The 14,255-nt window shown below is 39.0% G+C and overlaps 1 protein-coding gene across 2 annotated transcripts in view; it reads right to left on the reverse strand.

Annotated features, from left to right (window-relative positions):
* LOC116294802 (condensin-2 complex subunit D3-L) overlaps positions 1 to 14,255 on the reverse strand; it is a 30,116-nt gene that overhangs the window by 2,471 nt on the left and 13,390 nt on the right. The window contains exons 17-39 of one of the 2 annotated variants that reach the window (XM_031702461.1): positions 13,955 to 14,143; positions 13,489 to 13,591; positions 12,786 to 12,885; positions 11,956 to 12,045; positions 11,737 to 11,813; positions 11,423 to 11,449; positions 10,820 to 10,901; positions 10,405 to 10,466; positions 9,412 to 9,580; positions 8,505 to 8,743; positions 7,672 to 7,756; positions 6,889 to 6,993; positions 6,747 to 6,816; positions 6,239 to 6,323; positions 5,518 to 5,607; positions 4,999 to 5,106; positions 4,169 to 4,228; positions 3,324 to 3,408; positions 3,033 to 3,151; positions 2,429 to 2,519; positions 1,660 to 1,967; positions 344 to 533; positions 135 to 228 (exon numbers count right to left, since the gene is read on the reverse strand). In XM_031702461.1, the coding sequence (XP_031558321.1) occupies positions 135 to 228; positions 344 to 533; positions 1,660 to 1,967; positions 2,429 to 2,519; positions 3,033 to 3,151; positions 3,324 to 3,408; positions 4,169 to 4,228; positions 4,999 to 5,106; positions 5,518 to 5,607; positions 6,239 to 6,323; positions 6,747 to 6,816; positions 6,889 to 6,993; positions 7,672 to 7,756; positions 8,505 to 8,743; positions 9,412 to 9,580; positions 10,405 to 10,466; positions 10,820 to 10,901; positions 11,423 to 11,449; positions 11,737 to 11,813; positions 11,956 to 12,045; positions 12,786 to 12,885; positions 13,489 to 13,591; positions 13,955 to 14,143 (2,628 nt within the window). Of the gene's footprint in view, positions 1 to 134; positions 229 to 343; positions 534 to 1,659; positions 1,974 to 2,428; positions 2,520 to 3,032; positions 3,152 to 3,323; positions 3,409 to 4,168; positions 4,229 to 4,998; positions 5,107 to 5,517; positions 5,608 to 6,238; positions 6,324 to 6,746; positions 6,817 to 6,888; positions 6,994 to 7,671; positions 7,757 to 8,504; positions 8,744 to 9,411; positions 9,581 to 10,404; positions 10,467 to 10,819; positions 10,902 to 11,422; positions 11,450 to 11,736; positions 11,814 to 11,955; positions 12,046 to 12,785; positions 12,886 to 13,488; positions 13,592 to 13,954; positions 14,144 to 14,255 lie in introns of both variants that reach the window. The other variant, XM_031702460.1, reaches the window with a different exon arrangement.

The following is a 14,255-nucleotide window of genomic DNA, read 5'->3' on the forward strand; positions in this document are numbered from 1 at the left end:
AATGGGATGGATTTAGCAGACCTTAACATGATGAGAATGTGACAAGAATGCATTCTTTTTCCATGACTGTGCCTCTGTCCTAAAGGGCTGAGGTCCTCATTAGGATGTGACAAAACACAACAACAGCAATGTACCTTTGATCAGGAGAGGGTAGACAAATGACATCTTGTTGGTTTTCTTGTCCATCCTCTGCCACACCCTTCTTCAAGATCAACCCAGGTTGAGCATCTGTTATCAAAATAAAACAACAGCTCCCTCAGTTAAGCTTTCATCAATATTTGGCTTTTGACTTTTGAAAAGGAAATATTAATCTCAAATAATAGAAATACTAAAAACCTCTGACCTTTGTCCTTGGGGTAAAGCCTGATTGGAAGTGATGTAGGAATAGGCGATGGTGGAGGAATGGCACTTGTGTTGATGCAGAAGGATATCTGAGACAGGTGAGAGATGTTGCCCTCCGGTGTACTGGCCGCTCGGGTCACCTTTTTACTCCTGACTGGAGTTTTGCAAAGTTCTTTTTCTGTTTCAGAGGGCTAAAGGAAAAATGAACACAATCATGGTCAACAGTGAGTATAGACATGATAATTCAGGAAAAACTGGAGAATGGAATAAAACAGCGTCCAATGCATGGAGAGAATGGTGAAGCAGGATTTGAAAGGCAGTAATATAGTTTAAAGTGATGTAATCAAGAGTACAGTTACTGTCAGTAGTGAAGCATGAATAACAGTGTAGTGTTATGTAAAGGTGCTTTGCTTTGCAGACCTTTTTACTTTGGGTGCACCCCATAACACGACATTTTCGCAACACTTGACTTTGCGAAAAATAAGTGTCGCTAAGATATGACACGAAAATTAAATGACCACCCATAATGCATATTTATGCATATTTAAATGAATATTCGATTTAATGAAAAAAACACTAACTGTTTCTTGTTGTTGTTACATTTACTAAAAGAGTAGTACCAGATCTGAAAATGTCTAATAAGTGCGAACTATTTCTCATTGTTTTTGCTACTCTTACTTAATATGAAACCACAAAATTACTGCAATTGCCAGTCACACACGACCAACTAGACCTTCATCACAAACGAAAAATTGAATTTGGATGGATGTCAATCAAAAGGGTTTCTATCGTTTCTATTGGTTTCTACACCAGGACTGATGTGAATACTCACGTGAACACATGCAAATGTGCAAAAATCGTTGTCCTTATCTCATGCTTCTTGTCGCTGGATGTCACAGGTTTCCGGCTCTAAATCTTAACGCTTGATTGCAAAGCTATCGCTATGGCTATGATTTGAGTTTCTTCTAGATAGGATAAGTCAATACTGATAGTTTGCAGTTAAACGTTTGAAATTCGGAGTCAGAATCCTTAGACATGTTTAAGAAACCCTTTTGATTGACGTCCACCAAAATTCAATTCTTCGTATAAGATTTTATTCTCCCTTGGTCGCGTGTGACTAGGAATCGCAGTAAAGTGTCTTAGAAGGGAGTGTTTTTTCTTCAAAATCACAAAACAAAAGTTTCGTGAAAATTTCGCGTAATAAGAGAGTTTTTCGAATTACGAATATATGTGCAACTCAAACAAGGAGACTTATTTTCAAAAAGTTGGAAACGGGAAAACATAAAAGTCCAATAAAAATCTCCCTGTCTTACTAACCTGCAGATCCTGGTTCTCATTTGCCTCTGCTATGAGAGGTGCCAGAGGAGATCGACCCTCATTGCTTTGATTCTCGGCAGCACTTGAATGTCTTGTTCGTGGGGTCTCTACCCCCTTTGCATTGAATTGCTGTCCCAGAGACTTCTTCCGCTTATCTTCAGTAAGTCTACTGGCTTGAGTCATGGCTTTGCGAGCTGAGTTCAGCAGAGCCGCAGTAGCCAGGGTATGACGACGTGCTTGAGATGGAGTTTTGGGAAGGCCTTTGGGATCTACTTGAGCATCAGAAAGAGACTTGGTCCTTGATAAACCTGAAGCTTGTAATGACAGGAAAAATACAATGAATAGGGAAAAAACAAACAAAAGAAAGATGGAAAGCAAGAAAGAGGAAGGAAGAAAGGAAGAAGGAAGGAAGGAAGGAAGGAAGGAGGGAAGGAAGGAAGGAAGAAAGGAAGAAGGAAGGAAGGAAAGAAGAAGGAAGGAAGGAAGGAAGGAAGAAAGGAAGGAAGGAAGGAGGGAGGGAGGGAGGGAGGGAGGGAGGGAGGGAGGAAGGAAGGGAGGAAGGAAGGGAGGAAGGAAGGGAGGAAGGAAGGGAGGAAGGAAGGAAGTGGAAGGAAGGAAGTGAAAGGAAGAAAGAGCAACAGAAGAAAAAGTTTGCGAGTATTGTTATGTCTGGAAACTGCGCGTTTTCGAATTTTTCAAGTCTCAAAAATCCTCTCAAAATAGAGACTGGATACAAGTTCATATTCTCTTGATGGATATTAATACTGACCATTACTCGCTGTAGATAAGTCAATAGATCTCAGCTGAGGTGTCACAAAGTCTGGAGTATTGCCAGTTGGATTACGACTACGACCAGGAGACTAGCCAACAAAATAAGATAAAAGTCAATGAACACTCGTTTGTTTCTCACTATAATGCTAAATGTGCCGAACCTAATTCTCCTTTCTTCTTTTATTAAAATACGTCTTGATAGCACTACTATCAGACTCCTCTTCGAATTCTTTTTTTTTTATTCCAAGGTTTATTAAACTTGGTGTTACTAAGGTTAACTTAAGAAATTACGAAAGCATTCTGATAGTAGTGATATCCAGACGTTTATAACGCGAAAATTATTATGAATTTAGTTTGGCTAAAGATCAGTTTGGTTTAGCCTTAAGTTCACTAGAGTTCACCATTGCTATTTGAACATGGGAACATCGCATGGGAACATCGCACCGTCACGTGATAAAGACCCGTTTACACAGGCGACTTTGTGGCGAATTCCTCGGGACCTGAAAATTGCCGCTAGGTTACACGTGCGATATGAAGTCAGAGTTTAGACGAAGCAGATTTCTAGTTATTGGAATTGTGGTGAGTTTTGTTCTCAGTCATACCTGAAGAGTTTCTTGCTGCTTTCGTTTCTTTTGTTCCTCCATTTCCTTCTGCTCCTCTTCAAACTTACGCAAATCAAATTCAATTTCGTTTGCCAGTTGCTTGTCGACAGAGAGCACTTCTACAACAACAAGTAATAAAAGGTTCAGTCTCCATTTACTTTGGGAAGGAAGTGTGAGTCGCCATTTATCTTCATCTCTTGTTCACCGGGCAGTGTACACAAATTAGAGAAAAGTTACACTAAAATTACAATTAACAAAGTCCAATAAAAACCCTTCGTCCAAACAAAGTACCTTGGACTTCGTTCCGGTAATCTTTCATCACTTCTTTCAGATAAGCAAGAAGGTCCTTCAAAAGAGGAGAGCGTTGCTTCTCCAGCTACAAAGAAATGAAAGCATTTTTTAATCTTAAAACTCTCGTATTTTATACTTATTTGGAACGTTATTTGGCAAGCAAAATATTATTCTCCAAATGGTAGATAAATGAAAGAATTCTTGTCTTTGGTGAGAAGATTTGCAAAAAATAAATAAATAAATAAATCACTTTTATTTAAGTGTCTAGTCGTTCTAGCGCTTTCGCACGAATTGGGAACACTTTTCACTCAAACGTACTATCACTACATTTAATATTCTATGCACACAACGCTCAACTCACATGTTGATTTTTATGGAGGGAGGAAACCGGAGAACCCGGAGAAAACCCTCGTAGCATAGGAGAGAACAGCACATCAAACAAACTCAATTCACATGTGACGACCGCAGGGCTCGAACCAGCGACCCGACCCGTTGGACTCACAGCGGTGAAAGACGACGCGTTAGCCGCGAAAGCCACCTATGCTACCCAAAAGGTGAAGTGAAACGCAAGGAAGCGATGAAAACGTAGTCATAGTGTCTGCCGTTTGAGGGAAGGGAAAACGTGATGGTTAATCTGTCTAATAACTGATTGGTGATTGCCCTATGAAACTATGCGTATAGCGTTTGTTAGGAATCGACAATTTTACGCTCGGCCAAGACAGAATATGTCGGCATGTTTGCAATCTTGTTTGTACAGATTTATCGGGTCTTGTTTTGGTCGTCCCTTGGGCCGGGATGGAAAAGGGCTTGTACCCAGTAGCACCAGGGTGACCATGTGTACTAACCATATGTTTGAGCTCTATGATAATAGGGATGATATTCTCAATCATGTTCTTCTTCAATACCTGAAAGACATCACAAAGGTTTGTCACGTGACACCTTCGAAAACTGATGCAATAGTTTGGTGATATATACCCAGGCGTCCCCACTTTACCCCCTCACGTTTGGATGATACATAAATTCATCTTCACATTTTGGAGAAAATGTTACTAGACGTGCGTGAAAAACGACAAGAAAAACAGCGAAACGTTCATCAAAATGAATGAGTCATGAAGGGTCTTTTGACTGAAGAATGCAAGTACTCTGCATAGCGATAAGAATGTTTTTAGTTGGGTCCGAGAATGTCGTAATCAAGCACCCTCAAAGCTCAAACCTGCTGCTTTACCGCGTATGGACCCGCGTATGTGGGCGAGGGGTTGTTGGAAAGAAGCAATTCCATGTTATTGCATGACAAGAGATTTTCTTTCACTAAGAAGAAATTTTTCAATTGCTTTTGCATTAAAATGGCGGCAGTGAGACCCTGGACTTTTGTCAAGACGATCAATCGTTTAATTTTCCCAATTTAAACTAACAAACCTGCGCCTTGCAACTGACGCGGTGCATTTTGGTCTAGCCCATCTTGCCACATATACGTGGCGTGGACTGTCCGTGGCGTGCATATATTTGCATGACAATCACAAGAAGGCGTGGTATCAATGTTGATTGACACAACACAGGAAAACTAAACTAGATGTTTTATTCAACCAACATTGCAACTATGATGTCACGTGCACCCCGGGAATTGTACCTAAGCTAGACCAGAATGCCCCTCGTTTTCTAAGTGACTGTTAACCACCTGAGTAAGAAACTTAGTTCTTGCTTGAACGAGCGCAGCACCTGCTGCGTCACCTTCATCAGCCATGTCATCAGCAGCCTTGGTGCGCATCGACGACAGCTTGATTCCCTTCAAATATTTGAAAAATATCATAACACGTTCAAAGGCTAAGTTCTTTTCCTCTAAGTTTATATTTTTGTTTATGAAAGTGCATGGAATCTCTCCATTAGGTATACCCAGGACCCCAGAGAAGTGTTCGCAATAATAACATGGTGTTTGTATCAAAAGCGCCGGTCAGTATAAGAATAGCATAACTATTTTCTGAGTTCGGTAAACCAGATGCATTGTGGATTAGCTTTGGTACAAATAACACCATATAAGGCATGATGTTTGTACCGAAGCTACACCACAATGCACCATGTTCCCTATCTCAGAAAAGTCATGTCCCCGAGAAAAAAAATCTGAATCTGGGTTCAAATGCAAGTTTTCTCTGGCTTATTATTCTTTTCTCTGATATTTATTCGATGTCCAAATATTTACCTTGCTACAGAGCACTTTGAGTGCGTCTTTTACCAGAGCGCCTGACTCCTCGTCAAGAGGTATGTCTCCATCTGTGATAGCACCCAGAACCTGAATATCACCATATATTATATTATAATAGTCATTATATCATTATTAGTCATTATATCATTATTATATTATCATTAGTCATCATGTTATCATTAGTCATCATATAAGTCATTATATGATTATTATTAGTCATTATATTATCATTATATTATCATTAGTCATTATAATATCAAGTCGCAAAGGGGCTTTAAGTAATATATACAGTATGACTGGCCGTGTTGTATCAGATATATATACATTAAAAATATATCGGATACAACACGGACACGAAAACTGTATATTACTTATCAAACGTCTAGGTTAGTTCCCTTGTGTTTCACTAAAATTTTCAAAATTATAGTGAATCTGGCCAAGAAAACCCAACTTAAAGTGTATGCAAATGAACACCATTTTGTATCAGATTTACTGAACTCTTCACTGTCGTGATTTCATTTGTGTTTTCCTCATGAATTATTAATGAGTTTGACAAGACCAAGTTCAAACGTGGAACTTCACATGAGCCGAACCTAATGACATAAAAGATGACCACCTTATTATCCTTTATTTTCAATGAGATATATGGCTTATGTAAAGTTCAACGTTTAACCTTAGTATAGAAGTATCTAGAGAACAAAGAGTGGTCATGCCTCACCTCTTGGCACAGTTTACCAGTCAAGTTAAATCGGTCTTCATCACTCATGTGAGACAGCAAAAACTGGTAGATGATTGAGCGTTTACTGAAATAAGAATATAATTGTGTTAACATGAAAAACAAGTCATCCATCTGGGGTTGTAGTACATGAGGAAGGCAGGAATGGCGGTGAAATATTCATCTTTCACCATTTTCAGACTAGCTATGGGTCAGGTCACTAGTTTGTTTTCGGCGGATGCCACATGTGAATATCCGATATAGTGTAATCTCCCTCGCCATGACTAACTTTTCTCTGTCTTGTTTCTCCAGTTTTTCTCACTTTATAAAAAGAGCAACAAATGAGCTGATAATGAAAAGCTTAATAAATGTATTATATGTATAAATGTGGGGGTGTATGTGTGAGACTCGGTGAAAATGGACCGAATTGGAAACCAGTATTTTCATTGAATCCCTTCATTTGCTATGAAAAGAATGAAACGAAAATAAATTCCTACTATATATACTTTACCTGGCATTAGTGTCTCCTTTCAACGAGAAAAGTGTTTTCTCACGTTCGGTTTGAGGAAATTTGTTGAACACTAAAAGAAGAAAAACTTGATGAGATAACTTGTAACTGTTTTAGTGGAACAGATAAATGAAGATTGTCTTACCTTTATGCTTGTTGAAGGAATTGAAATGAAAGATGCACTCTACAAAATGCTGTTGAAACATGCCTGGATTCCTGGTCAGTAGAAGATGGACCAGGCAAAAGTCCGCTGAGAAGAAAATACAAGACTTTTTAGTTTAAGTCCAGTAGAAACTCTTTCAACCAGTCAGGCTCTATTTTTGACTAACAGTTCCAAAGAGGTTCTTAAACTACCAAATTTCCTTTATTAAGCCTCCGTGCTGGACCTCCTTCTAACAAGGCCCCAGTCTGAGGCGCCAAAAAGTAAATAAGTTACCAGCCTTAGTGTTAGTATTAGTATTATATGTAGTATTAGTATTATTCGTAATGTTGTTTGTTATGCTTGTGTTTGAAAGTATAATTAAAATTATGGAAAAAATAATAGTAAAGAGCCCCCGGCCTGTAATAAGCCCTTACCCCTCTTCTAACAAACCTTCATTCCAAAAGCACTGCAGTAAAAATAAACCCCCAAGTGGCAAAATAGAGGAAAATATGGTCATCTGTGTCTTAGTTTATCAAGCAGCCAACCACTCTACGTAGCGGCCAGTTATAAAAGTCCCATTCAAAGAGTTTTTTCGCACTGTCTGCAATGTGTGCCGGTTTGGGTACTATATGCGGTCACCTGGTAATTTCCTGAAGTGTGGCTGCTTAATAAATATTGTACTGTATAATCAAAGATGTGTTACCATTGCGCTTCTACTGTCCATCAGAATGAATGGTGACCATTTCTTTTATAACATATAACATAGGGAAATATCTAGCATCTCACCAAATTTTCTGATGTCCCTGTCTTCATCAACTAGAGCAGTTGTAAAATGATAAAAGAGCGAGCCTTTCCACTTGACATAATCTTCCTGCAATAAAAAAAAACTTGTATATCATCCATTCTTTGTTGTGCATCCAAATTGATCTCCTCTAAGAATTGATTGGAATATTATATGGATGGTAGTAATAGCAAAGTTATCGATCTTGTAAGTTACTAATGGTGATGTTGTTAATTATGGATGGGTGATTATGATGGTTATAGTTGAGATGGTGATGTTGTTAATTATGGATGGGTGATTATGATGGTTATAGTTGAGATGGTGATGTTGTTAATTATGGATGGGTGATTATGTTGGTTATAGTTGAGATGGTGATGTTGTTAATTATGGATGGGTGATTATGATGGTTATAGTTGAGATGGTGATGTTGTTAATTATGGATGGGTGATTATGGTGGTTATAGTTGAGATGGTGATGTTGTTAATTATGGATGGGTGATTATGATGGTTATAGTTGAGATGGTGATGTTGTTAATTATGGATGGGTGATTATGATGGTTATAGTTGAGATGGTGATGTTGTTAATTACGGGTCATCATTATGGTTATATCAGGTTACAAGACAGTTGTTTGTTGTGTACATTTCAGACCATGTGATGCCATGTGATGAGTTGATTCTTTCAATTTTCAAACCCTGGAACAACCTCTAGGCTGATCTAAGTCAGGGCATGGCTAACTCACAGATCAAACCCTGGAACAACCGCTGGTCTGATCTAAGTCAGGGCATGGCTAACCATCAAACATAATGCTTAGAATAAATGATTGTATTTGAACACTGACCTGTATAAGGTGTGTGAGTAAAGTGAGCGTCTGTCTTCTGACTAGAGGTGCCTTATCCATCAAACAGGTGGCGATATTCGGGATGTATCTATCCACTAGACTAGTATAGCGAACACACAAGTCACACATAACTACAATCACGTTATTCCTGATAGCAGGATCATCAGACAGGTCCAGTTCACGTGCCAGTACTGCTATACACTTCTTGGCTAGGTTCTCATTCTGCAGGCATAGTTTACCTATGAGAAGAATATTATAAACGTCACTCTCACAACACCACAAGCATCATAGACCAGTTTTCACATGATTGTGTAAGGCTCAGTGCCGTATGCGTGCCGTGACCATGATGTTTTCTTTAATTTTAATTGGCTAATAGTTTTCTCGCACAATATGAATGGTCTGGCAGTGCCGTGACCTTGGCATGAACGTGTTAGCGTTGTGTTCACACCATGTTCCAAGCATTTGATTGGATGCAGAGTAATTTATCGCGCAATGTGATTGGTCTGGCGCATGCCTTGCCGTGTCACGACCGTGTTTGTATCGCGAGCTTCTCAGTCATTAGGAAAACTGCCTTACCCAAAATCACGTTACCATGATCATATTGCCTTTATCATATAGTTGGGATGGTACGCGTGCGTGGATTGGTCGAAAACTGCGCGTGAGAAGTACTGCTAGATCCTGCGACCGTCTTAGGAAGCCCGGTAAGCACTCAAGAAGGATGAGAAGCACTTGCCTTACGCCGCTTCCTGCGTGCTTCATTACTGAACAGAGCACAGAAAACGCTGTTTGTTAATTATGATTATGAGGAACATCGAGTTGCTGTTAGGTACAGTCTTATTTTCTGGAGAATATTAGAGAGAAACTTCTTTATAAAAAGGTACTTGAATAGTGTTGATTGACTGCTCACCTAAAGTTACAAAGGCATGTGCTTTGACGGTAGAAGAAAGGTGACTTTTGTGTAGAGGCATGTTGTCGTTGTTGGTAGTGGTGTTGTTGGTAGTAGTGTTGGTTGGCTGGGATATCAGCATCGATTCAACCAACATGAACAGACGTTCTGTCGTCCTGCCTGGTGCAAGCTAGCAAACAAAAATTACAAGTTATTACACAATTGTTCAAAACTTGAAAACCAACTTCAAGAAATGAGTTTTTAAGGTGGCTGTCTACTTTTGAACGTTCGATTTGAGCCCACAATGTGCGCGCGCTCAGAAACCGCTGAAAAATCTACAAGATTTTGTTGAAGAACCATATGCGTTTAGAGCTTCAACAGGGCAAAACCCTCAAATTTTGCACAGGACTCTATTTTTTAATAGCTCATTTGAAAAAACTCATAAAAATCTATGTTATATCAACATTTTAGAAAAAGTTTATATCAGTAAGACATGAAAAAATAGATTTTTGTAGGGATTTTTGTTCAACTTTATGAGATTTTTTAAAAGCACCGAAACTACAAAATATGACAAATCAATCTCTTTGTCTTTTTGTCAAAAATATCCATGTATTATTGTAGAATGATTGACTAGCCTTCATTTGTGCAATCATATAGTCTGCAAATAACTATTATCTTATAGGCTTCCATTAAATGCTGATTATCTCGAAAACAAGCTCAGGACACCCAATTTTTCTTTCCAGATTTGGAATCAGCATTAAATTTCAATTCGGAAAATCGAAGTTTTAAAAAAAGTTTAAATCGTTTTCCAAAAGTAGGCAGTCACCTTAAGGCGCGCTCAGTAAAATACACTTTTTCATATACATTCATAAACAGGCATTCATAAACAGGTGTTAATAAATAATATATATTATACTGGAATAATTTAGCGGGGGAAATTAATAGAATTAAAATAAACCTATGATATGGCAATATAATTTCCAATGAGCACATAACCTGTACTGTATTCGTTACCTGGGCAACCTCACCGACAGTGAATAGGTTCTTAACAGTGGTTTGATCGTCGACTTTTGAACCTGAAACAAGCAACCATATCGTAAAGGTTTGACTATATTATCATTTAGTTGAGCTTTTGCACTAATTGGGGACACTTTTCACTCACACACACTACCACTACATTTAATATTCTATGCACACAACGCTCAACTCATGTTGATTTTTACGGAGGGAGGAAACCGGAGAACCCGGAGAAAACACTCGTAGCACAGGAGAGAACAACACATAAAACAATCTCAATTCACATGTGGCGACCGCAGGGCTTGTACCAATGGACCGAACCTTCGGAAGGCACAGTGGTGAAAGAAGATGCGTTAGTAGTGTACGCCACCCATGCTAGGTACCCATGACTGTAAAATTCTTCGTTACTGACCTTGGTGTTCATCAAGAACTACATTAGACAGAGTTTGTTCGCAAGCTTTGAGTAAGTCGGCACACCAACCATCTATCATACTCTGGAAGGGAAAGCACACACCTCAGTCAGAGGGCTTGAATAGCTATGAAAAAACATCCTAGCTCACTAGCCGGACATTTGCCAGCGGGGATAGAAAAATCGCGTGCTAGCAACATCGTTTTTTGTTCATGTAGCAACATAAGTAAAATGCAGGAAAAACCTGTTTTCAATAAGGTGTGGTAATACAGGCAATAACATTGTTACGTTGCTCATTGTTATGTTGCTCATGTTACAACTCCATACGCAACATTGTTGCAAAGAACAGAGAGAGTTATTACTTTGAGAAATGATTCAAATTTGCAATGAAAGAAGTAAAAAAACTCTCTCTTTTCTTTCCAACAATGCGAATTTGTTGCACGCAGAGTGGTAATTTGAGCAACATTTGCTCTGATGCCACAATGTTGCAGTGCGATAAGTAGCGTGACTTTGTTGCCCATATTACCGCACCACATAAGCACTCTCCTTTGATATTGGCAAACCTGACATTATAAAAAATGTCATATTTAGTTACGTAAGTCTTACCTTGGCTTGGGGCTGGGCTCTGCAGAGCTTCAATACAAACAGAAGAAACATAAAAACGTGCACCAATTTATGAGGACTAATAGAAGGGTTGGAATAACATATTGTAGCATTGAAAACACACAACCCTCAGTTGAAAGACAGGTACTCTAGTAGGGTTCTTCCATTCACTTCTCTTTGGACCCTTGTAGCTGCTCAAATCGGCGTCCCAAGACGTTGTGTTGTGGGAGCTTGCCAACACAAGGGAAACATCAAAATTATTCCTGTGTTTACGAAATCCTTGAAATAATATCAGCAGAAACGTATAACACGCTTACCTTACAAAGTGTACCTATAATGGCTGCAATGATTTCTGGAGAACTCTTAAAACCACTCAACATGCGCTGTAAGTCACCTGGAGAGCCAAAAGAATGATGAAAAATGTATATTGCATATTATCAAAGGAAGGAGTAAAAACCAACCACGTAAGAGAAGACTAAATAAACAGACAGAAAAGGGGGAACAGTTTCCTCATTTACCAAAAAAAGGGACATTACCTGTGAGTGTTGTGACCGAGTCTTCTGGTAGCTTGTCACTCACACTTCCAATCACTGACAACACCCAACACAGTGTCTCATCATCACACTCTACAAAAACAGTACAGTAGCATCAATACAGCTGTTAATTAAATCAAAGACCAGTGCATAGTTCAGATGTGGCGCAACAAGTGCATGCATTCATAAAAACAGTCATCTCACACACACTTACATTCACAGTACCAGAGGAATCGATAAGTATTTTTTAAACACAATTACATCTAACAACGTCACTCTTTATCCCAGTGAACATGTGTGCGAGTAAAATTCCGTTTTGAAGGGTATAACTATACATTATGACAGCCAATATAAAACAGGTTATTTTGTGTGTAGTTTGAGTTTAGCTTGATATGACGGGGGACAATAAATTTACAATTCTCACATATGAGATTCAGTTGATTTTTCTTAGGCATTGCCCGCTACCTTGCCAGTAAGGTTTTTCTCCAAAGTTTTCTGATTTGTGTTCCCTCTATTCAAATTAACAAGTTGGTTTAAAAGAGATGTGTGCATAGAATATTGAATGTAGAGGTAATGTAATTATAGCCAACCTCACGAAAGAGTAATCAATGGCTGCAAAGACATGTGTTTTTAATCAGTAACACACCAGCCTACCCTAGGGTCCAAAGGTTATTTATTCCCACTCTGGGGTTTGATGTTTTGAGGGAAGTCGTGAGGAGTAACGACTTAAGGGCTTGCTCATTGCGACCACAGGAATCTAATAGAACCTCTGGAGCCTAGGGTAATGGAACTTTCCTTCTATTTTATTTAATTAAATTATGGAGTTTCCTAACCTTGTTTCTTTGCTGCATAATCCTTCCAATACTGGATCACTAGATTGTCGTCCATCTTGATCGACGCACTTGCCATCTGGGACAACAGCAGCCAAGCAGGCTGAGAAACAAACATCAATAAACATTTAAAAGGCTGAAGGCATTTCAATGTTTAGAATTATATGATGTCAAAGCTATTTATTTCACTCACTGAGTAGTAAGGCTGCGTTCACAATGTATGGCAGAGTGGGGGGGGAGGGCAGATGAAAATTTGAAATGTCCAGAATAATTCTTAATACCCCCCTTAAAGTCATGCAAAAAAATACAATTCCCCCTAAGCAAGACTTGTAGCTTCTTCCAAAAATTGTGCATCCCCCCCATTTTTCTGATAAAAATTTGCCCATCCCCCCTTTTTCCTACCAAAAGCTTCCCGATTCCCCTCAATTTCACCTGCCCCCCCCCCCCCCCCCCCTCTGCTATTCATTATGAACACAGCCTAAAGAGGTTTTTTACATATTATGTGAAACTAACATATTTTTGTAGGGAAGGGGGGGGGGGGGGGAGGGGGAGGTTTGAAGATGGAATTATTAACAAAAACAAAACAGTCAGGGGTTAAAATCACTGTTAAAGCAAATAAAGCAAGGAAAGGCCAGGAAACACGAATAGAAAGGTGTATGAATCAAAACAATAGCACTGCTCCTGCTGATGGCAGACTTACTGATACCTTATTGTTGGTGGAGTTGATGTGCGACATCAGTGACTTAACCAGAGTACTGTTTAGTTTGTTTTGTTTGGACCAATAATGGCATGCATTAAGTAAATATCGCCTGATAACAAAACAAAAATATATATAATTGTTAGTATAAGAAGGTCATTAAGGGAGGGGTGGGACAGTTTTCGTCCAGAAGTTGCACCATAAATAAATGCAGCAGGGAATTTAAAAAGTATATAGAATTTTAATGAATGGTGTGCAAGTGTAATAAAAAACTTAAAGCAACCATAAGTTTAATAATGGATAGTAGTAGTAGCTGGGAATACTGAATTCCCATATAAAAACTTGCTTCTTTTTTGCTTGCCCTACAATGTGTCATTGAGTAAATTTATTTCAGCTTGTAAATTCCTACAAACCATTTACTTCTAACATGATGTTTGCTGGTGGTGAATCCTGTTTTGACCAGTATCGCTCCTACCTGACTTCCTGTCCACTAGGACTTGCAACTATTTGTAAGAGATTCCAGGCCAGTATGTGTGGTGCAGCAATGGACCTGTGCAATGGCACTATCTTGCTAAGAATGACATCTTCTAAGATGCTGTAACACTTTTCTTGTGCTGTGGTTTCTCTATCCAGTACCAGTGGAAAGATTGCATCCAACCACAAACTAAAATAGATGATCAGCGTTAAGGTGCCATTACACGGAGCAATTTTCGCTGCAATTTGTCTTGTAACAGCATTCCGACACAAGTTGCAAAATTGTTTACATGGTGCAACCG

Source organism: Actinia tenebrosa, unplaced genomic scaffold (genome assembly GCF_029948245.1).
Source record: "Actinia tenebrosa isolate PJP-AT-01 unplaced genomic scaffold, QUT_ActTen_1.0 PGA_scaffold7__59_contigs__length_16204524, whole genome shotgun sequence".
NCBI classification, from domain to species: Eukaryota; Metazoa; Cnidaria; class Anthozoa; order Actiniaria; family Actiniidae; genus Actinia; species Actinia tenebrosa.